Source organism: Dipodomys merriami, unplaced genomic scaffold (genome assembly GCF_024711535.1).
Source record: "Dipodomys merriami isolate MVZ:Mamm:240054 unplaced genomic scaffold, mDipMer1.0.p SCAF_55, whole genome shotgun sequence".
In the NCBI taxonomy this organism is placed as follows: Eukaryota; Metazoa; Chordata; class Mammalia; order Rodentia; family Heteromyidae; genus Dipodomys; species Dipodomys merriami.
This window is the reverse complement of record NW_027206124.1, coordinates 196,337-219,076: the sequence shown is the minus strand read 5'-3', so window position 1 is coordinate 219,076 and position 22,740 is coordinate 196,337. Positions and strand designations below refer to the sequence as shown.

At 53.7% G+C, this 22,740-nt stretch overlaps 1 protein-coding gene across 1 annotated transcript in view; it reads right to left on the bottom strand.

Annotated features, from left to right (window-relative positions):
- Nucleotides 1-1,729: 1,729 nt before the first annotated feature.
- Nucleotides 1,730-22,740, bottom strand: part of LOC138811685 (target of Myb1 membrane trafficking protein) — a 35,886-nt gene continuing 14,875 nt past the window's right edge. Inside the window, exons 2-15 of the mRNA XM_069999385.1 lie at nucleotides 20,441-20,525; nucleotides 17,352-17,430; nucleotides 15,939-16,088; nucleotides 15,541-15,675; nucleotides 15,294-15,440; nucleotides 13,398-13,514; nucleotides 10,160-10,293; nucleotides 8,319-8,352; nucleotides 7,863-7,956; nucleotides 6,884-7,004; nucleotides 5,987-6,062; nucleotides 3,611-3,670; nucleotides 2,618-2,657; nucleotides 1,730-2,541 (exon numbers count right to left, since the gene is read on the bottom strand). Of these exons, the coding sequence (XP_069855486.1) occupies nucleotides 2,387-2,541; nucleotides 2,618-2,657; nucleotides 3,611-3,670; nucleotides 5,987-6,062; nucleotides 6,884-7,004; nucleotides 7,863-7,956; nucleotides 8,319-8,352; nucleotides 10,160-10,293; nucleotides 13,398-13,514; nucleotides 15,294-15,440; nucleotides 15,541-15,675; nucleotides 15,939-16,088; nucleotides 17,352-17,430; nucleotides 20,441-20,525 (1,427 nt within the window). The 3' untranslated portion in view covers nucleotides 1,730-2,386. The remainder of the gene's footprint in view (nucleotides 2,542-2,617; nucleotides 2,658-3,610; nucleotides 3,671-5,986; nucleotides 6,063-6,883; nucleotides 7,005-7,862; nucleotides 7,957-8,318; nucleotides 8,353-10,159; nucleotides 10,294-13,397; nucleotides 13,515-15,293; nucleotides 15,441-15,540; nucleotides 15,676-15,938; nucleotides 16,089-17,351; nucleotides 17,431-20,440; nucleotides 20,526-22,740) is intronic.

Genomic DNA, 22,740 nt, shown 5'->3' with positions numbered 1-22,740 from the left:
CACTTTAGACTGGACAGCAATAGCAACATATAGTTTTGTGTGTGTGTGTGTGTGTGCACCATTACTGGTGCTTGAACTCAGGGCCTTGTGCTCTTAGCCTTTTGACTCAAGACTGAATTTTACCATTTACGCCACAGCTCCAATTCCAGCTTTTTGCTGGTTATTTAGAGGTAAGAGATTTGTCTGCCTGGGCTGGCCAGGAACCTTGATCCTCAGATCTCAGCTCCTGGGCGGCACCTGGTAGTGTGTGTGTGTGTGTCTATATGTATGTATATATATGTATTTACATACATACACACACACACATATATATATATTTTTTGTGTGTCAGGTGTGGTGTCACTTGTCTTCACAACAGCCATGAAAAGATTATTAAGGAAGTGGACGCACAGGGAGATTAGGTAATTAGCCTAAGTACACACAGCTCAAAGGGGCTGTCCAGAATCGGCTACACCACACCTGAAGGTCCAGTTGCCGGGTACTGACACTGGGTCAGGGGCTGTCAACAGCAGCCAGGTGATGGAGGTCAGCAGCTCCTGCCAACAAACTTCCAGAACTCTGGTCAGCACTTCCTGCAGGCTCTACCCTCCTGCCTGGAAAGGGACCCTGCCGCCGCTCAAGCCTCTATCAGGAGGCTGGTCCTCTTCCTGTGCTATAGTTATTCTCCCCACCCCCCATGCTGTGCGGCCCCATCTTTCCCTGAAGCCTTGGCACTCTCCTCTCTGCAGTGGGCCTCCAGTGACCCTCTTCTTCATTTCAGAGGTAACAGCTACTGAGATGACTGTCCCTATGGCCCCCTCTCATGTCCCCACGGGGCACCACTTCATCCCCAGCACCCAGTACCCTTGGTGTAGTGGCTTTGGGGAATACTCAGCACAGTGAGGAGCTGCATGTGTGGAGAGTTCCCTGCGTTCCTGGTGGATGGAAGGAGGAGTCTTGACCTTTATGAAGTCATACCCCTCTAAAGGGCCCTCTAGGTACCAGGAGAGGATGAGGGGAGCAGGCAGGAGAGGCAGCAGGGAGGAAGGAGTTGGGACCCCTCTTTTATGATTTGGTAGTAACTAGCTGGTCCCTGCTTCCACAAGCCTCAGTGTTCCCGCTTGTAAATGGTGGCTTTGCAAACCATGGATTCTGTGGGGCTGCCGTGAGGCGTGGGCAGAGCCGGAGTGTCTGTACTCTGGGGTGGCTGGGATGTGTCATCTTGGGGCACTGCCCCTCCCTTGCTCAGGGATGGGACCAGCCAGGCTCCACCTGGCCTACCACACTCTAGCTCCAGGTCATCCTTCAGAGCACAGGATCTGGGTCCTCCCCTCCCCGCTCTCCAAACTGCAGATGGAGTGGGAGCTGCTCACACAGACCCTCCTTCACACCCAAGAGCACAGGCCAGAGTGGATCTCCATGCTGATCACTGTTCTTCTTGACTTGAACTTCTGGGCAGGTGAGTTGCTACAGCCCCACTCCAGGCCTCTGCTTTCAACATCCAGGGCTGGGCAAGGAGGTACCCAGAGCAGGGCCTCCTGGGGGCCTGGTGTGCAGAACACAGATCCAGAGCGGTGGCACCCCAAGACCTAGGATCTCTGCAGGGGTCCAGCACCTTGGGCTGTGTGTCAGGGCAGCCAAACTGAGCTTCAGTGTTGTCATCTGCAAAGCAGGAACTGTGTGGTTCTGTTCTTATGAGCCTGGCAGTTCATGTAACTGGCTGAGTCAAACCTCAGACTCCACACGCTGCTGCGAGGATGGTTTTCTACCTTTATTTGGTGGTACCAAAGGCAGCTTTCTTGTACAAGAGGACCAGCCAACAGCTGGGCCCTGGGTGGGTGGAGCCTTGTGGAAGGACGGCCACGTCAGTGGTACGTGGTGGGCCTGGGCCTTCGGCATCCTCTGGGCCTCACCTGGCTGCCTGGGCTGGCCTCCTCACCACGTGCAGCTTCGTACCTGGACAGTGAGCAGCTCAGCAGGGGCCACCCACCCTCAACAGCCAGCCGAAGCCTGCTGCCATGAGGCAGGGGCTGGGAGAGGGTGGGGCTGTAGCATGGGTTCCTCTGTCACCAGCCACTAAGGAAGGGCCTCCCAGGGGGCCAACTAAGCAGCCAGGTTGTTGGGGCCTCCAGTTCTCAGCCAGTTCTTAGTGGTGGTGGGGTGGCAAGGGAGGCAGGAGCAGCCATGATTCTGATGGAGGCTGACCTGTGTCCCCAGTTAAATCTTCTTGTCCCCAAGGCCCCAGGCAGCATGGCCCAGCCATACCTAGATCTGCTCCGTCATAAGGAGGAGAGAATGGGGTAACAACACCCCCAAAGCAGCCTTAATACCAAGAGAGGGGAAGAGGCCTCAGCCGGGGTGGGGGCAGGGGGGGGGGGCCCTTGGGCTGCGGGTGCCAGGCCCTCGCTCATAAGGCAAACAGCATGTCGTCGTCCTTCTCCTGGGTCTTCCTCCGAGGGGCTGCACCAGGACGGGGGCACGGGGGCCTCTCAGTTGAGGGACTGGCCAGGTTGGGCAGCCGGTCGGCGGCTTTGGCGCGTTCTTCCAGGAACTTGTCAAATTCTGAGGGAGGAGAGGGAGGGTGGGTGGGGCACGCAGAGCTGGGGGAGGGGTGGGGGCCAGGGCGGGACTGTACTACCTTCACTGGTGACGCCGGTGGGCTCTTCTGCATCGTTCCCCTGAGAGTGTAGAAAGAAAGGCGCAGAGGTTAGTAGCTATGGAGCACTGGCCAGTCTATCTTGCAGTCCAAGAGGCAGCCAGGACCTAGGCCTTGACTCATCCTTCTTTGAGCTGCAAGACCTGGGGTGTCTCCTGATCCTTTAGAATGGGGACACTCATGGTTCAAAGCCAGACTGGACAGAAAAGCCGAGGAGACTTTCCTTCAGTTAATTAGCAAACTGCTGGACTGGAGGCATGACTCAGCTGGTAGAGACCCAGATGTGACAAAGCAAGTAGAGTGAGTGCAAGGACCATCCTAAGTTCAAACCTCAGTATTGGGACAATGGCAACAACAACAAAACTTAAAAAATGAAATGAGTCTCAGGCTAACTTGGTGATTGTTGGAAGCTAAAATGAGTCTCCAGACTGGCATTTGCCAGGGCAAAGGGGCCAGTGACCTCCAGTGGACAATTCCATTCTACTCAAGAGTCAGAGGGGTAGGCCATCTGGTTCCATGGAGGAAAAGCTGACACCCACGGAGGCCTGGAGCTCCCCCAAGCTAAAGCTGGAAAGCAGGGATGGGGTGAGGCTTCTGACCCCAGAAAGGTCCAGCTTCTGGGCCCTGCCTAGAGGAATGCAGCCTTGGGGCCCAGCAGGCCCCGCCTCCTTTGTTTCTGGTACCTGGGTGGGAAGGTGAGGGTGGAGGAGGAGCCCTCAGCAGCAAAGCCCAGTCTGACCCCCACCTCCTCTGCCCCCTGGGGTTCTGGAGGCCCTCTTTGGGTGCTTCCCTGTTCTGGGACATAGCTGGGGCAATGCTGAGCCTGGGAGGGGTGGGGACATTGACATATGTCCCTTCTCAGCAGCTGTTCACCTGGCCCAGGGGACTGTACCATTCTACTCTGGCCTTGTGTCCATTCATTCTCCATGATAAGAATGGGATGCCCAGGTGGGGAAGGGGAAAGCTGGAACGTACCACATCCGTGGACAGCCACTGCTCAATGTCCTCCATGATTCGAGCCTGGGTGGCAGGGGTCTGGAAGGCAAGGGGCAGGGCAGTCAAGGGTAGAAGCCCCCAGCTGGGCAGCCTGGGGCAGCTGCCACCCCTGGACTTGGGCATCATTCTTTTGCTCAGATGGCTGTGTCCTGCTGGGTTGGAGAGCCTTGGATTCCCACCGTTCTCTTCACTGTGCCAGTCTTTGGGTGAGTGTGTGTGCGTGCAGGCAGGGCCAGGAGACTGGGCAGGAGCGAGGTTCCTTGCAACCAGAGCAAGCCAAGCATCGATGGGGGGCCCTTTACTTTCAAAGGTGGGCTGCCCAGTTCTGACATATCAAGGGGCCAACAGGTGGGGAGGGCATATGTGGTCATGCACGTGTATGTGCACATGCGTGTACACGCATGCACAGGTGTGGCAGCAGGGGGAGCAATGAAGGCAGCAGCATGCGGTGCCTTGCTTGGGTGGGGAGGGGAGGGGAGCCTCGGCCCAGGGGTCCAGAGCCACCACTGTCCAGAGCACAGTGAACAAGTGTCCTGGCATTTCACATAGGCTCCCCGAGGGTGGCCTGAGAAATTTAGGGAGACAGAGAAGCAGCCATCACAGTTTGGTGTCTGCCAGGGGCTCTGATGGGCTGCAGGTTCCAGAAACACCAGTGTGTCTGGTGCCCTCATATTTGTTGATAGCAAAGAGGAAGTTTTTGAGCCAGTGGGTCAGTCAGTGGTGCAGGGGCCTCCAGTTCTGGTGTCCACTGCACCATGTGTAACCACTGTACTACCCTGTACAGACGAATATGGGGGCCTGGCATACCATCACATCTGAGGGCGTGAAGAGGGAAAACCCGCTGTGTGGTGAGTAAGGCCACCGGCTGCAGAAGTCATGAATTCTGCATGGAATCCCGGACAGATGTGGTGGTCCACAGCCCTGGCCCGATTTCATTTTGTACTTTCTACTTGGAATCATGTTCTGATGGTTAGAGGGTCAGCCTTGCTTGCCAGCCAGACTTAAGGCCCTTGTGAGCAAGTGTTTGCTGGTTCTTCAGAAATTGCCCCTGTGCAGGAGGAAGCGGTGACTATTGGGGGTGGGAGTGGGGGCGAATGTGTAATCATCTGTCAGTTTCCCCTTTTCTGCAGGTGGAGTTGTGGGTGGACTGCCCACGGTGGGCTACTGCAGGAACTGAGGGAGTCAGAAGACCCAGCAGTAGTCATGCTCCTGGGTTGCCCTGTGCCTGGAGAGGCAGCTGTAGGCTGTGTGGCGACGTATGTGAAGATGAAGATGTGAAGGGTTTGGCCTAGGGCTGGACACAGCATGGGCTCAAGAAGTGATTGCTTATGAGGGTGAGAGGAGGCCTAGAGGCCCAGCACATGGGAAGCCAGGAGATGCAGGGGTGGGATGGAGAGCTCTTGGAGCTCTGGAAAGCTGGGCGGCGTCCCCAGCTTCCGTGGCACTTTCTTAGCTTCCTTCTGGAGCCTTTTAAACGAGAAATCACATAGATGACCTCCCACACTCGAGACTTTCCAGTGGCTTCTACCTCACCTAGGACAGAAGCCATAGTCCTCTCGGCCTCCCTGAGGTCTCTGGATCCCTGCCACCGCGCACATGTTCTCTCTTCATCCCCCAGCCCTGGCCTGCGAGTCAATCTCCCAGCCCTGCCTCTCCAGCACCTTCCAATCAGTTCCTCCCACAGAGCTGCTCTGCTCACTGAAGTGGCAGTCCTCACACCTCCAGGTGCCTACTCAAAGGGAAAAGGATTGTGCTTGCACTCTTGCCAAGGTAGAGCGTGGCCATGGAGTGCCTGGTGAGGGCACATAGCTACCACTCAACCAGAGCAGGGCCAGCGAGCACATGGCTAGAAGCGTGCCGGGGAGTCCAGCATAATGCATGAGGCCCCTCCCTGCCCTCCGCCCGTGCTCTTGCAGGTGACAGGTCTCTGGAGAGCAGTGAGGGGGCAGCGACCAGGCCCTGGGCACTGCCTGTGACCGAGTCACATGTGGCAGATGTGCATGCTCCCACACAGCCCACTGTACACATGATGGCTGCCAGGTGGAGAGGAAGAACCATAGTTGGAAGGATGGATAAACTGCCTGAGGACCCGCAGCTGGCATGCAATGGCAAGGGCTGCAGGATGCCAGCTTCCTAATGTAGGCTTGGGCTGACGCTGGCAGGCTAAGCAGGGGCCCCTGACAACCTCTCCAGCCGTCTCCTTAGCTGTCAATTTGGAATTGATGCATTCGCCACAAAGGGCCAACGTACAAAGGCCCAGCCTTTTACATTTGTATGTGTGGGCCCCCAGCGATGGGTAGGTCTTCCCTCCTTTCTTTCTGGAAGATCTGGGTGAACCTGGGCTCCTCTGCTTACCGCACTGGTGCTCTGTTGCCGGGCATCCAGGGCTCCAGCCAGGCCATCTGTGGCTTGGGGGGCTTCATATTTCACCCTGAAACAGACAGCCGTGGCATCAGATGCTGCCTAGCCTCAGCAGACCACCTGCCACGGAATGTGAGGATTGGGGGGACTGTGTAGGCTTGGTGGGGCCCAGGCAGAGAGGGCACCGGCTGGGGTCCCAACTCTCCTGGGAATGGAAGCAAGGCTCTGGTTCTGCCTCAGGGAGTTAGGCGTGGGCATGCAATCTGTGTGACAGGCATCAGCAAAAGCTAGGGAATTTAGGGGGGGTGTCTGGCCCAAGGTCAGGAACAAGATCTGAAGACTGTGACCACAGCTGGGGGCTGGGCAGTAGGGCTTTTGAAAGCTTGTCCCCGAGAACAGACAGCGCGTGGGAAGGCTGGAGCCCGGCCTCGGTGCACAGGGTACACAACAGGGCCACAGGGACTCCCCTATGGAAACTGCAAGTGGCTCCAGCATGGAAATGAGGTGAAAGTCCCGGAGGACTTGCCACCTGTGGGAGTGGGTATGGGCTGTAGGGTGGGGAGATGGACATACTGTGTTTTGTATTCACACCGCCCTGAATTCTGAACTGTCCAATGCTAGCTGCCTGGCCCAGGGGTACGGGCAGGGCCTCCCAATGCGCATAGATCGTGACATGCTGTTACCACTGGCTTGCAGGATCCCTGTCCCATCCCTGCCTGTGTAGTGTCCAGTTGGTACCCTGACCACAGGGCTCTCCTGGCCATGCTGGGCTGATTTAGGGCACGTGTGCCTTTCCCCCTGGTGTGCCCACCAGCAAGCCAGGTGCAAGGGTCCTGAAAGGGGCTCTCTCCCCAATGGAAAGCCAGCACCTGCAGGGACCAGGTCACTCACCCTTTCCGTTGGTCAGCCAGAGAGCTGCCCCGCGTCAGTGCAAACATGTCAAACTCATCTTCCAGGCGGCCGGAAGCTTCTAGAGACTGCAGACCAGCCCTTACACTGCTGGAGCCCAGGTCTGCAGGGACAGAAAGGCCATGTGTGGGATCCTCCCACTGCCTGCGAGCAGTAGATAGACCATTCATGGTTGTGGTGAAGATGCTCCCATTCTATCTGCTAGGGGAAGCCGCTGAGCCGTTAGGACAGAGAACTTTGAGTCTCAGTGACTCAAAGTGGGATCTGAGTGATTTCCTAGGGCTGCATGAAATAGGGAGTCATTGATACTAAAAACCAATTCCAGTGACAATGATAACTGCTAACATTTATCAAGAGTGCAGCTGGATGTGGTTGTGCATGCTTGTAATACCAGAACTTGACAAAGCAAGGCAGAATTGTGGGTTCTAGACCAGCCTGGTCTACACAGAGAGACCTCATCTCAAAACTTACTACCTCTTTCCCCACCCAAATACACCAAAGAGGCTGGAGAAGTAGTTCAGGGATAGAGTGCTTACCTATCACAGACAGGCCCTGGGTAGGTGCAATCCCTACATCTATCCCCTGTCCTAGCTAGTCCTAATCTCAGCCTGTTCAATGCTCCTGACCCAGGAGTGCTCAGGAGGGCCCATTCCTACCGGTTACTGAGGAGCAGAGCAGCACAGTAAGTTTCAGAGACGTACCCAAACCTACCCAGGTGATCTGAGTCATGGAGAATCCGTGGGGAGGGACAGTGGGATTTGTGGGGTCGCAGGGCTCAGCACCTGTGCGATCCCCATGGGTAGAGCCAACGCTTATTTTCTTCTAGTGCCTAACCCTTAGACAAGATTCAGCTTGGGACCTCGCTGAGGTGGGGTCTGCTGCTGGTGAGGAATGGGACACACCCCTGTGAGGGTGGAGCTGCCTGAGCACTGGAAGGCGCCATCAGCCGGGCCCCACTTACTCATTCCTGCCAGCTGGGATGAGAGGCTGCCTGCGGTTGCAGAGTCAGGGCCCATGTCGATGAGGTCAGCTGCTGGCTCGGTCTCACGTGCAGCCTAGGAGAAGGGAGATGCCCTGCTGCAGCTCCCTTCCTTTTTCCCAGAAGCACTGAGGCCCGTGTGCTCTGCCCTAGGATCTGTCTCCAGGGCCCATGCAGTCTGACTGGGAGTTAGGGAGTTGCTCCCTGGCTACTTTGGGCCCCGATCAGCCACAGCCTTGGGAGGCAGGGAAGTCCCCTGAGGCACTAGCCAGTAGCACACCTGTTTCCCTTAAAGGAGCAGTGGCATAAGGAGTCAGAAGGAGACTTCCCTGGAGCCTGGGTGGGAAGAAGCACTACCACATGCAGGGCATCGGGGAGTGGGTAAGAACAGCACCACTGCTTCTCATCAGCACTGAGTCAGACTGCCCCTTCCCTTACCTTGGCAGTCTGGCCTGTTCGGAACCGTTCAAACCTACAAGACAAAAGACCCCAGTCAAAGGGACAGTGAGGCAGGTCCCCAGGTAGAGCCCCGCGTCAGAGCTTTTCAAATGGCTGGTCTCAAGGATCAATGCAGGGGGTCACCATGAGGGTGACAGGACATCTAGTGTACACCCGTGTCCCACAGAGTTGTTAGCAGTGCCCTCTTCATGTGCAGAAGGGTTTCAATCCAAATGACCTACGTGATCAGTTATACAGTCATCTTAGTCACAACTAGGACGAAACAAACAGTAACTTAACGGAGGAGAAGCAGGAAGGGACAACACACAAGCAAGGAACAAACAGGTGTCCTTCCCTATAGACTTCCACACTTGGTGGTGTGGTGGCTCTCCAAGGCACTGTAGGACAGGTCTCCTGTCTGATGGAGCCACTTCAGGTCCGAGGAGGTCGGTGCAGAGGAGCTGAGGGCTGGGCCTTGGTAAATGTCATCCATCACTTTTATTTTTTCCTTTTGTGCCATGACTGGGGCTTAAACAAGGCCCTGGCCTTGTACTCTCACTTGACATTTTTGCTCAAGGCTGGTGCTATACCACTAGAGTCATAGCTGTCTAGTGTAGAGTAGCAATGGCTGGGACCCAGAAAGCACTGGCAAATGGGGGGCCTGATGAATGGTTGTTGGGGGGACCTACTGGGCAAACAAGCAGGAGAGGCCAGGAAGATGTGACTGGCAGGGTTCCATCCCAATCTCAACTGACTGCAAATCACTGGGCCAGTGTCTATTCATGAGTAAAGACACAAGAAAGGCTCCGAGGGCTCGAGGGGGCTGGCAAAACTAGCACTGTTTAACAGGGGTACACTGAGCACTCTACATGCTTCCATGACTTCTACTGGACCAGCTCTGTCACAGCACAGGGAGTGTGGCAGTCAGAGCTTGTGCAGCCCAGCCCTCCCTGGTAACAGCACCTGAGTACGCCTCCCGGTTCACACCATCCTGGTGGTGCAGTAATGCAGGGCACAGCAGAACTAAGCCATCAGTCTCTGCTGGGTCCCTGACTCTTGCCCAGGAAGACAAGCCAGACAAGTGTCTAGGGCTGATCCACTTGAGGGCAGTGCCCTGGGGACATAATCCTGAGGCCTTGCTCTGCTTGTCCCCCTCTTCTTTCGGTTCTGAAAGTTACCTGTTTATTATTATTATTACTATTATTATTATTATTAGCTTATGTGGTACTGAGGAATTGAACCCAGGGCCTAAGTATGCTAGGCAAGCACTCTACCACTAAGCCACATTCCTAGCCCAACTACCTGTTCATTAATAAAGGCTATTCTAGTAAATTCTCTCCTGCTTAACTTGGGAAGGAAGAGCTTATGTAGCTTGCAGTCAGAAAGCTCTCGGCCAGGCACTGGTGGTTCATACTTATAATCTACATACTCAGAAGGCTGAGATTTGAGGATCACAGTTCAAAACCAGTGTGGGCTGGAAAGTCTGTGAGATTCTTATCTCCAGTTAACCAGTAAAATGCTAGACATAAAGCTGGCCTCCACTGAAGTAGTAGAGTGCTAGCCTTGAGTGAAAAACTAAGGGACAACAACTAAGCCCTGAGATCAAGCCTCAAGTCCCACACTAAGTAAATACCAAAATAAATGAATTTGCCCAGGACCAAGTGCAGGTAGAGAGCTAACTCCAGGGAGGGCTGAAGAGGGCAGAATCGGGTCACAGGAGTGCTTGAAGAAGATGGTTCAAGCCATGTGCCTGGTGGCCTGCCGTGTGCTTGAGAGGGAGATGAGGGAAAGCTACGCTGGAAGGAGGCCAGAGGGACAGGGACATGGGAGAGGAGGGCTACCGTTCGTGGCGCAGAAACACGTTGTTGAGGTTGTCGTTAACCATGAGCAGCTCCTCTGTCAGCTGTTCGTTGGAGATGCGTGGGATGAGCTCCAGGACCCGCTGCTGCATGGCTCGGCATGTGCGGTTCAGCTCCTGCAGGGGGTGGGGAGGGAGATTCTGGTCACACGGCCTAGCAAGGCTGTCCTTACTGAGACGGCTTGAGCCGAGGCCTGCTCTGGAGGAGGGCCAGTTTCTAAACTGGCCTTTGGGAGTCTATGGAATGGCTCTGCGGGTTCTACAAACATTTGAATTTCACTTCCCAGTGGTTTACATAGAATTAAAGGACTCAGTTAATTTGAGGTGGTGTTCCATTAGGTTGTCCAGGCTGGCTTTAAGCCAGGATGTCCAGTCTCAGCTTCCCAAGTAGCTGAGATATGTGGCATTGCACCTGGCTCTATGCTAATTTGTTGTTGTTGTTGGTTGTGGGGCTTGAACTCTGGGCCTGGGCGCTGTCCCTCAGCTCTTCAGCTCAAGGCTAGCACTCTTACCACTTGAGCCACAGTGCCATTTTCCTTTCTGGGCTGGTTTTGACCCACAATCTTCAGATCTCAGCCTCCTGAGTAGCTAGGATCACAGATGTGAGCCACCAGTGCCTGGCTGATTTCTTTCTTTTAATAAACTTGTTATTTTGGAATAATTTTAGACTGGCAGAAAAGATGCAATGATAACATACAGAGTTTCCATGTACTCTTCACCTAGGCTAAGACAGTAACACAGGCACAATACTATTAGCCAAACTATGCACACTCTATTCGGTTCCACCTGTTTTTCCACTACTGTATTTTTTCTGTTCCAGATTCCTACCCTGCCTTTAGTTACCTTTGATCATATTTAAAGTTGTTTGGGAAAAAGAGGAAGAAATTGGAAGCCACAGTCTTAGACTGATACTGGTAAGCCTGGCTATTTCGTTCCTCAGGCACCTGCTGCTGGGTGAACAGGTGTCGGGTCACGGCTGCTGGCCTGGCTGACTACTGCCATACACTAGTGCACTTCACTCCTGGAGAGATCATCAAGTCCAGGCTAGGCTCCAGTGTTTGTTTTGATTACCTGTGGACCCTGCTGACCTTCCTCTCTCGAGGCCTTTGGGGTTTCTTCATCTGCTACAGTCCCAGGGCAGGGCAGGGCAGCTCAGGATCAACATCCTGGGGCCTCCCCTTTTCTTCCCATGACCACTCTGTTTCCACTTTCATGCTGGCTACTCACAAGATCAGAAGGGCATGTTTGAAGCTGGTTCCCGTGGATTAAGTCCAGCTCTGGCTATTTGCCAGCCACATGACCCAAGATTACTTGCAATATTGCTTCACTTTGCCTCAGCTTTCTGACCTGAGAATGGGCATGATAAAAGGTTCTACTGATGGGCTGGGAAGGTGGCTCAGTGGTAGAGCGCTTGCCTTGCATGCATGAGGCCCTGGGTTCGATTCCTCAGCACCACATAAGCAAAAAGAAAAAAGCCGGAAGTGGTGCTGTGGCTCAAGTGGTAGAGCGCTAGCCTTGAGCTGAAGAGCTGAGGGACAGCACCCAGGCCCAGAGTTCAGGCCCCACAACTGAAAAAAATAAAAAAAAAAAGAAAGAAAAGGTTCTACTGAATGTGCATCACATATGTAGAGAGAGCCTGGCACCTGGGGAGTACCCATCACCTGGGAGCTGTTACCGTGCCAACTCTGCCGGCTGGCTCCAGTCTCCGAGTTCCCCAGACCACCCACCCTGCATGGCTTTGGCTAGGGACAGGAAATGAACTGCACGGTAGCAATTCAGATTTACCACCTTTTCTAATCCTCAAATGCACGAGGCCTTCAACCTGACATTCCTGCTTTACTCCCCACCCCCACCCCTCCCGTGTAGGCACCCCTGAGCAAGTCAGCTTGTTAGTCATAATGACATGGAGACCTGCCCTTGAGGTCTCAGGCCTGGTGGGAGGGCAACACAAAACCCGAAGAACACACTGAGCACTCCGCCCCTCAGGGCTTCTGGTGACTCTGGGCCTTGGTTGGGGGTGGTTTCTAGTTTTCTCCATGTCTCTCCTATGTAGTGTCCTCCAAACACAGCCTTTTCTGCTCTAATGGCTCTTCAACTCAGGACAGGATCATGGGAATAACATGACACACAGAAATGAAAACCAATAGTTCCCACCTGCCTTACCTATTTGCTTATCTTTTTTTTTTTTTTTTTAAGTCAGTCGTGGGGCTTCTGGGCTTGGGCGCTAACCCTGCACTCTTCAGTAAAAGGCCAGTGCTCTACCGCTTGAGCCACAGCACCACTTCTGGTTTTCTACTGGTTTATTGGAGATAAGAGTCTCACAGACTTTTCTTCCCAGGATGGTTTTGAACCATGATTCTCAGATCTCAGCCTCGTCAATAGCTAGGATTACAGGCACGAGCCACCGACACTGGTGCCCGGCCTATTTGCTTATCTTAAAACTCACTCTGTGCTGGGTACTGGTGGCTCACACCTATAATCTTAGCAACTCAGGAGACAGATCTGAGGATTGTAGTTCAATGTCAGCATAGAAAGACAGATCTCTGAGATTCTTTTTTTTTTTTTTTGGTTGGTCAAGGGGCCTCAACTCTGGGCCTGGGCGCTGTCCCTCAGCTCTTCAGCTCAAGGCTAGCGCTCTACCACTTGAGCTACAGCGCCACTTCTGGCTTTTTTTTTTTTTGCTTATGTGGTGCTGAGGAATCGAACCCAGGGCCTCATGCATGCAAGGCAAGCACTCTACCACTGAGCCACCTTCCCAGCCCATCTCTGAGATTCTTATCTTCAGTTAACCAGCAAAATCCAAAACTGGGGTGCTGGCCTTGAGCATAAAAGCCGAGTAAGGGTATAAGGTCCTAAATTCAAGTTCTAGTACCAGCATAACACAACGAAACAAAATAGGACAAAACAAAAGAGACACCCCACACCGCTCCATCCTTCCTGCTGCCCACGTGCAGGTTTTAAGGAGTGGAAGTCCCATGTCCAGAATTCATACACATGAGGAAATTGGAGCAGGAGGTACTATTTTGTTCAAGCCAGCAAGTACTATAGCTGAGATCTGAATTCTAATCAATTTGAAACAGTCCAAAGTCCCTGTTTATAATGCCTTCCACTGCTCCAGGAATTCCAAGTGAGCCCTGAAGATTGCCCTGTGGGCTGGGGAGAATTTGTATGTGGCAGATAGGGAGGGCGCAGCAGGGCCTGACGGGAAGCTTTTGGCTCACCTGTAGCAGCTCCAGGTCTGAGGGCTCGGCCTGGGTGGGCACCAGCTCCGTCAGCATCTCCGACATCACCCTCACATTCCCGTTCACCATCTCCAGCTCACTGCGCAGCTTCCCGATCTGAAACACCACAGTGAGGAGAGAGAAGCTGGGATCTGGAGCCCCTGCTGCTCCCAAGAACAGAGCCTGGACTGATGGTCGGGTAGAGCCCCCAGGAGCCTCCTCACCAGCACCCTCTCCAAGCAGCCTCCCTCCCAGCTCCCAGGCACAGCGTGTGCTCCATCAGAAGCCAGCACTGGGCTTGCCATGCCCCACCACCCTTCACAGAAGCTCTACCAACCATGGCCATCTCCACACCAGGAGCTGGATGCAGGAAGAAGCTAAAAAGAGTGCAAGCTGAGGGGAATGAGCCACTGAGTGTGGCTCCAGCTAAGGTGGCAGTTAATGAGGCCCTGGGGGTGAAGGGTCCTCCGAGGGAAGAAGGCGGCTGCAGGCGCCTGGTCTCCCTCTCTCTCTCTCTCTCCTAGGAGGACTGAGATTTGGTTTTACTTCTGTTTTTTTTTTAGTGTCTCAGGCTCACCCAAGGAGGGTCCTAGGGCTGCCACCAACTCTGAGCAGGAAAGATTCACTTGCTCCAATGGTCAAGAGCCGCCCAAGTCCTAGGCCTGGGGAAATATTGCCCGTGAAGCTGCACAGTGTCCTCAGAGGTGAGCGTGAAGAGGTCACTGTGTGGTGTCTATGGGGTGAGCGCTATGGGCACCCCATGCATGACCAGGACGACACCAAGAGGGGGTTCCCAACATTTTGGCCAGGTTGTTCCCTTAAGAACATTTCTTATCAAGTCAGCTCATGGATCTAGCAGCCAGAGAACTATATTTTGAGAAATGTGAGTATATTCTACATTGTGTGATGAAGTTATAATTGATTTCAGAATATTATTATCAACACTATGCAAAAGCATGATTGTGATCTATTGACTTTGTTTTGGTGCCAGTCCTGGGGCTTGAACTCAAGGCCATGGTGCTGGCTGAGTGCTTTTCTTCAAGGCTAGTGCTCTATCACCTGAGCTACTGTGCCACTTCTGGTTTTTGAGTGGTTAATTGGATTAAGAATCACATGGGGACTTTTCCTGCCCCGGCTGGCTTTGAACCATGATCCTCAGATCTCAGCCTCCTGAGTAGGTAGGATTACAGGCACACATGTGTGCACAGGTATCCTCATGTGCCGGGCTCCACTCCAGCCTAGCCACATGTTGAAGTCCACAGTGACAGTATCAAGCTGCTGGCATGGCCATGGATGTGCCTCAGAAGGCAGAGTGGCTTGGTATACCACAAACAGCTCAGAGCCACCAGACCAGCTGTCACTCCTCCAGCTGCAGGAGGAAGCCGAGACTCAGAGAAAGCTTCAGCATGCTGCTTGGACCGAGGTAGGCAACCCTGCAGAGCTAGCTAGGGGGCAGAAAAACTAGACTTATGCTGAGTCTCAAAGCTTTATGGGTCTTTGTGGGGAGCACCCAGGGGCAGTCCACGTGCTATTATTTGTATAAATGTTTTACAACTGTTTCTGGTCAGAACCCCAGTTCAAGTGAAACAGCATGTTATGCAAAGTGGAAGGGAGCACCTGGCGGGCACTTCCTCTTCACGGTGCTGCCCAGAGGACTCCATGAAGACCTGCTCAAGTCAGATGAAGTACAGGACAGTGCCTGCGAGGAGTCACACAGACTTGAGCTTGAATCTCAGCAGACTCGGACGATCTGTGTGACTCTGGCTGAATGAAGGTACCCCTCTGAGCCTCACTCTAGGGGTTGCTGGGATGATGAAGGGCAACTCCACACACAGTCATGTCCGTACTGCCAAGGGCCCCTTCCCAGCCCAGACTTCTGCCCAGGCCTGTCTGTACCTGCTCGGGGGTTGGTGTGATGGGTGTATCATTAGGAAGTATGGCCGGGGCAGGCGGAGGGGCAGTATGCTGGTTCAAGTCTCCTCGCTGGCTGGTGTCAGAGCCCACGGAGTTCTGTCCTGATGGTGTCTCTGATGTGAACACGGTCTAGGGCAAAAGACAGCTGATAAGGCCTTGTGGGAGGGGCCTCAGGCTGGCTTGTCCTCCTCCCCCCCACCCCCCGGCTTGCTAGTGGTCTACCCCTCACCCTTTGAGGGGTGTGGATGGGCGACAGCATGTCCAGGTCAGTCATGGGGAACTCCAGGCCCTTCCTCCGCAGGTCCTCGTAGACGGCAACGACACCTGTCAAATCGGGCGAGCTGCGGAACGCGTCAGCCCAGGACTGAGAGGGACAAGGGGACATGGCCGGTAACCGCTGCTCACCTTCTTCCCTGGGAGCCCACCCCATCCCGGCACTCTCTCTCTGGGAGCAGAGATTCGTCCCGACCTCTTGTTCCTTGTTTTACATGCACAAGCCTTACTGCACATGTATGGTGACCATCCGGCCACTGCTCACCCCAAAAGGAAAACCAGCTCAGACACGGCCCCGGGGGGAGAAAGCAGTACCCGCACCGCCCTCCCGCCCCCCCTCACCCCAGCACGAACCTGGATGAGATTCAGCACCTTGTCGTGCACGATGGTGGGGGGGTTGTTCTTGGGCAGGATGGTTCTCACGAGCACGCCCTCCACGAAGTCCTGGCTGGCCACCAGCACGTGGAAGCGGTGCCCGCAATTCTTCACACACGTTTCCAAAACCTGGAGGGCAAGAGGTGCGTGAGAACAGCCTTGCAGAGGACAGGAAGTGTGCAGCCACATGGAGGCCCAGCAGAGGGCAGGGGACGTCCCCAGACAGCCCCTGGAGGAAGGAGGGCAGGAATGCTGGGTTTGGCGACTGCTGCCAGGTGAGAAGGGGTGAGTCGGCCAGAACTTTCTCCCCCAGGGTCGTCGGCACCACTGGGTCCTGACTGGCCTGGTGCGGAGGCGTGGCGGCTCCCCAGTGGAAGTTGAAGACAGCCTGAGCTTTCTAGTAGTCCATGTTGAGGTGGAAGACTGGCCCTTGTGTTCCCTCCCACTGCCAGCCTGCAGGAGTTGCCCTTGCTTTCCAGTCCACCTGAACCTACTGCTGTGGGAAGGCTCCTCACTCCTGGCCCAAGGTCCTGAGGTCAGCATGCCCACCAGCCTGGCCTGCACACAGGGCTGGCTTCAGTGTTTTGTTTTGTTTGTTTTTTTTGGTCAGTCATGAGGCTTGAACTCTGGGCTTGGGCACTGTCCCTACACTCTTCAGCTCAAGGCGAGTGTTCTATCACTTGAGCCACAGTTCCACTTCCGGTTTTTGAGTGGTTTACTGGAGATAAAGAGTTTCACAGACTTTCCTGCCCAGGCTGGCTTTGAACTGTGATCCTCAGATCTCAGCCTCCTGAGTAGCTAGGATTACAGGCATGAGCCACTGGCACCTGTCTCTGGCTTCAGTGTTGATTGCAGTGAGTACTGTTAAGATGTCAAAGTGCTAGGTAGTTCCCAGTTTCCCTGCGCACACGCCACATCCCCATTTGGCCTGAGTTTACTGAGCCTTTGTCACCTGGCAGGCTCTTTAGCCTGGGTAATTCACATCAGTGGTTTTGGAGGGAAGTGGCCTCAGCCATCCGCTCCCTATACAGGGGGTGGGGAGGACTTTCCTGGACAGCTTCTCTCTCTCTCTCTCTTTTTTTTTTTTTTTGCCAGTCGTGGGGCTTGAACTTGGGGCCTGGGCACTGTCCCTCAACTCTTCAGCTCAAGGCGAGTGCTCTATGGCTCCAGTCACAGCGCCACTTCCAGTTTTTGAGTGGCTTACCAATGGTGTGACAGGACAGACTTTGCCCATGGCAAAGTCTTCCTGCCTAGGAAGACTTCCTGCCTAGGCCTTGAGTGAGGAGCCAAGGGTGGACATGAGTCCCATGTGGCTTTCAGGAGACGGGTTCTGCCACTGGACTGTCTGATAGACGGATGGAGGGACGGACAGATGGAACGACAGGCACTTACTGTGAGAGCCAGCATCACCTCGTGGAAGTTCTTATTGCCCACGATTCTCTTCTTCACTGCTCGGAAGGCATCTTTGGGGCTGGGCAGAAGGAAAAAGGCAGACATGAACACTTCTTCCTCAGCATTGGAGACACAGTATGGCAACTTGGAGGGGGCTGGCCCCCTCCCTGCACAGGCTGTGATCCATGTCCTGCTGCCCCTCCCCAGCCTATTCAGGAGGGGCCCCTGCTCCAGGCCCACTTTGTTGCTAAAGTATAGGAATCTAAGCCCCCTCGTGGAGCACTCAGGCAAGATTCCTAGGGAGGGGTTTGGGGTCTGCAGCCTTCTCATACCCCAAGGGGCTTCTCTGTCCAAGTGGAGACAAGGCTGAGAACTACTATTGTGCACAGTAGTCTAATAGCCCAGCCTGGCCAGCTAATCTGCCCAGTTATCCATCTCTCCACTCAGGTCTTACCAAGTACCCATGTGGGCACCAGGCTAGAAGCTGGGACAAGAGGCAGACAGACACCAGGCTTTTCCCCCAGGGATCTTGAACTCCAGGAAGACAGAGGTATTTGAAGGGGAAAAAGCAAGTTCCTAGAGAGGAGTATGTGGGAACAGTGAGCACTTCTGAAGCGGTGGCCTTGTAACCGAGCTCTGAGAGACGGAAAGGAAGGGGAGGGGCCAGCAGGGCAGAGCAGCCTGGGCCATGCCCTGGGATGGGAGGAGGGAGCAGGAGGAGGCCATAGAGTGTGGAAGAGAACCAGGACACTCAGGGTCACGGGGGAGGGCAGATGCCTTAGAGCGCAACAACAGGAAGCCTATGGCTGCATGCTCTTCCTCTACCTGTGCTGCACCACCGCCACCAGCCTCAGCTCTGCACAGGTGGAATCAGCGATGCCAGAATGCTCAGGCCCTGCTCCCATCCTCCATGTCTCTAGTAAAAGACCTACTCCTATAGGAAGCTCCCCCAGGGCCTCCAGTCTCTAGGTGTCCTGGTATGGGACGCTAACCCTGGCCGCCCTGGTGGAGAAGACACTGCCTAGAGGTCAGGGACAATCCTCTGGACCCCTTCTCTCAGCAGGGCCTGGAACACTGCAGGAGCTGGCGATACTTGTCTAGGCTGGTGAGTGGCCTTTTGGATCTGTCCTCTCTCTGCCTGTTGAGGGCTCCATTGGGAAGTACAGGTCTGACCGAGGTCCTGGACAGGAGTACAGGCAGAAGCATGGCCTGGGGAAGCAGGTCCTGCATGGGGTGGCACTGCAGAGGCTAGGACTGCAGTGGAGGGGATGGGCAGGCAGCGGGTTGGGGGGGTCTGGTCCAGAAGAAAGAATTACTTCTGCTGGAGCATTCCTGGGGCAGCTCCTCACCCTTTTCTGGCCCCTCCTGGAGGCAGGACTATGTGTGAAGGCATTGGTCTTCGGGATGGCATGTTGGGAAGCTATGGAAACTGAATGAGGTGGGCGTAGCGGGAAGTCATTAGGTCATGGGGATGGTCATGCCCCTCCTCAACCTTTTCCTTTGTTTATGGTACTAGGGGTGGAACCCAGGGTCTTGCACCTGCTAGGCAAGTACTCCACCACTGAGACATATCACCAGACCTCCTCACTCTTCTTTTGCTTGCTTCCTGGACATGAGTTGAGCGGTTTGTTCTGTCATGTACCATTGCTGTGTTGTGCCTGCTTGCCTCTCCACAGGTCCAAAGCAACCTCTGAAATTGTGAGTCAAAATAACCCCTTTTTCCTTTTGAGCTGATTACCTCAGCTAGTCAGGTGGACCACTTCGGCATTCTACTGGGACTTGTTTCAGATAGTGGAAACAGTGCTGGAAGTGGACTGTGTGCCACTGCTGTCACCTGCTATTCAGCTAGAGCACAGAGTGTATGACAAGCAAGCACAGTGTATGACAATGTGGAGACTCCACTACACACTAAGGTTTAGATAATGAGCTTGGTGGGAGTCAAAGGTCATGCCTGCCTTTGCCCACTGCTGGGTCTCAGATGCTGCGTGCAGTGTCTGGAAGATCCAAGGTGGCGTGGAGCCTCAGCATGGCTGAGGATGGTTCTGATGGGGCCAGGCCACCACTGCCCTTTCCTCATGGACCCTGTCTTACTCCAGTGGGGTGTTCTTGTCCCCCACCCCTCTGCACACACACAGCCCCACCTGGTGATGGGGAGCACTCTACACGGGTGGGAGACAGCACAGAGAGGAAAACGGGGTCCTGCTCTGACGGTAGATTCTTTTACCAGAATGGAGGCCTCTGGCTGCATTTCCTCCCGGTTGTGGCCACACTCTCACAGATCCTTCCTGGATTTCCTGAGATAATAGTGACCCTCATGTCCCCTCTCTGGGGCCCTTAGGCACCCAGGCTTTTGCTGAGCTTTGCCTTTGAGGATGAAGACCTAGAGAGGTAAATGATCTTGTCTGAGGGCTCCTCACATGGTTGGTCAGCAAACAACCAGAGGTCAGAAACTTAGACCCAAGGCTTCCCCACACCCAGTGCCCTGGCAGGGTTCCTGGGCACTGGGCAGAACCATGGCTCACATACTGAACTTCCCAGTGGATGCCAGCTCTGATTGGTCCCTCTGCTCTGCTTCCCTGTTACTGCCTTCCACATGTCCTCTTCCTGCCCTGCTGGTATCAAAGCTGAGTGGAAGTGTGCTGTTGCTCACTGAAAAGCTGGCCATCCCTAAAGCACAGTCTCGCCCCCTTGGAGTGCTGAAGAGCAACAGGAGACCACCTCCTCATTATGAGAATTCCCAACTGGCTTTGTCCCCGAGGAGTTGCTGCAGCAAGCTCAGATCCAGGAGGCCTGGGCTGCTGCTGGGGCGGCAACACAGGGAGGGGCTAGCTGGCCAGCTCTCTACCCAGGGCTTTAAACTTTATATCCACAAGTGTCTCATCTACTTGATAAAGGGAATGGGCTGATCATGGTCCAACAAGGTTTAAAATGTTACAGTATGGTGGGGTCAACTTGGTGGCGACAGTAGCGGTGGGCTTGGGTGGAGTTCTGGCTGGAAGCAGGTGAGTCAACACTGCCGTGGGCTGTGGGCAGCAATGGCAGACCATCCCCGCCTGTGTTCCTCAAACCTCTCCTCCAAGGGTCCTCACCCTTCCTCGGTTTCGTTGATAATGTCGCAGATCTCCATGTTGAGGGCCCAGTCCTCGCTCTGAAGGGAGCCATCTGTAGCTTTCTCTGAGAAGAAGAAATCATAAATTACATGGGTGTTGGAGTCTCAGTTGGACTCAGGAGAGCACAGAGTGTGATGTAATTAATCTTGACTGTCAACTTGACTAGACTGAGAGACACCCAGTGGATTAGCTAAGCACATCTTTAGGTATTTCCAGAGATGATCTAATGATCATGAGGGCTCTGAATAGATGTGAATAGATAGTTGGGAGGTGGAGGAAACTGTGGAAGGGGGGACCTAGCTGAAGGAAGGGGTGAGTGGGAGGGGGTGTGTTTCTGAAGGGTGGATTTGCTTCCTGGCTGCCATGAGATGAGTAGACTCTCCCCCTTGTCCCTCCCTTCTGTGATGTTCTGCCTCAGCTTAGGTCAAAGCAATGGATCCAGCAGACAGGCTGAAACCTCTGAAACATGAGCCTCCTTCAAGTGATTTCTCTCTGGCATTTCTTACAGCAATGAAAAGTCTGACACACTGAGAGGTAGGGTGCAGGGCAGGAAGACAGAGGGCAGAAGACAGGATGCTTTCTGGGAACCCAAGACAGGCCAGTTTTACCAAAATAATTGAATTTGTTCTTGGGCTCTCTACTTGCCATGGGAGGCTGAATGGAACCCCGTTGTTGCACAAATGAGAAAACCTTGGCTTAGAGTTCCACAAGTGGATGATTAGGACAAGAACTGGGACCGGCTTAGCCTCAGGGGGCTTGTTTTTCACATGGTGTCAGAGGTAGCATTTAAAAAAATTTTTTTATAAGATCACAACATATATAAAATCACATCTTGAAAAAATATATATATATGTTTCAGAGACAGGCTCTCACTTTGTAACTCAGGCTGGCCTTGAACTCTCGATCCTGTCTCAGCATCAGTCCTCCTGCCACACCCATTTTATGTTTTGAGTTGGTAACATTCACATGGTCCAAAATGTAAATCATGCTAAGCTGGAATGCAATGACTCCCCAGCGGGTGCACCGTAAAACAGTTTTCTCCATAATCTCCCAGGGACATGCCATACCTAGGGAACAAAGACTACTCCCAATGGATCACCTGGACTCCTGTCTCTCTCTCTCTCTCTCTCTCTTTTTAAATTGTGAAAATACTGTACAAAGGAGTTACAATTACATGGGCAAGACAATGAGTACATTTCTTATCAAGCATTGTAGCCTCCTCCTTTGTTTCCCTTTCCCATCCCTTCCCATCCTCCCCCGGCCCTCCCACCCAATCCTCCCTGCCCCCTCCCCGCCTCACTAAAGTTGTAAAGTTCGTTTTTGACATAACGACTTGTACATCTCATTGTTGCAATAGGTCCACCTGTATCCCTATTTAACCGATTTGTTTTTCCCCTTCCCCTCCACAAATTATACCGACATCAAATACAGTGAAAGCAGGGGTTATGCTGTGGGGGAGGGCTCCTGTCTCTTTTTGAGCCATGGTTTCTGTCTACAGACTGGCAATTGCACAGAATGGGTATACGACTGCTGGTGACTCCCCTTTTAGTTGATGTGAAAATCACACCACCTAAAATGAGCCACCGTCTTAAAGCTACAGTTCAGTGGTGCTTGGTAGTCACAATGCCGTGGCACCACCACTACTTCTGTCTGTCTCTACTACACTCATGCTGGGATGATTCTTGGCTGAGAGCTGCACATGAGGAGTCTCAGGGCCCCCTCAAAGCCAAGGGCAGCAGGGCATGATGGCACGCACTGAGATTCCACCACTCAGGAGGCAACAGCAGGGAGGACTGAGAGTTCAAGTTCAAGGCTAGACTGGGCAACACAATGTGTTTGAAGTCAGGTAGATAGCTAAATCCAGGATCTTTGTTGAGATATGGTTAAGGTGCCATACTGGCACCTTACCTCTGTGAGCTCCAGTATGAGGCACTGAAAAGTGCTGGTGAGTGACAAATGCAGGAATGGACTGTGCTAGAAAGTTCATAAATGTTTTCTATGAATGAAGTGCCACCCTTCACTTACATGCAAGGCACGTAAGTCAGTCCTGTATTAAACTCAGAGCCTGGGTGCTCTTCCCTGAGACTCTTTGTGCTCAGGGTACTCTACCTCTTGAGCCACAGCACCACTTCTGGCTTTTTCTGAGTTTACTGGTGATAAGAGTCTCACAGACTTTCCTGCCTGGGCTGGCTTTAAACTGTGATCCTCAGATCTTAGACTCCTGAGTAGCTAGGATTACAGGAGTGAGCCATCAGTGCCTACCTATAAGTCAGTCCTTC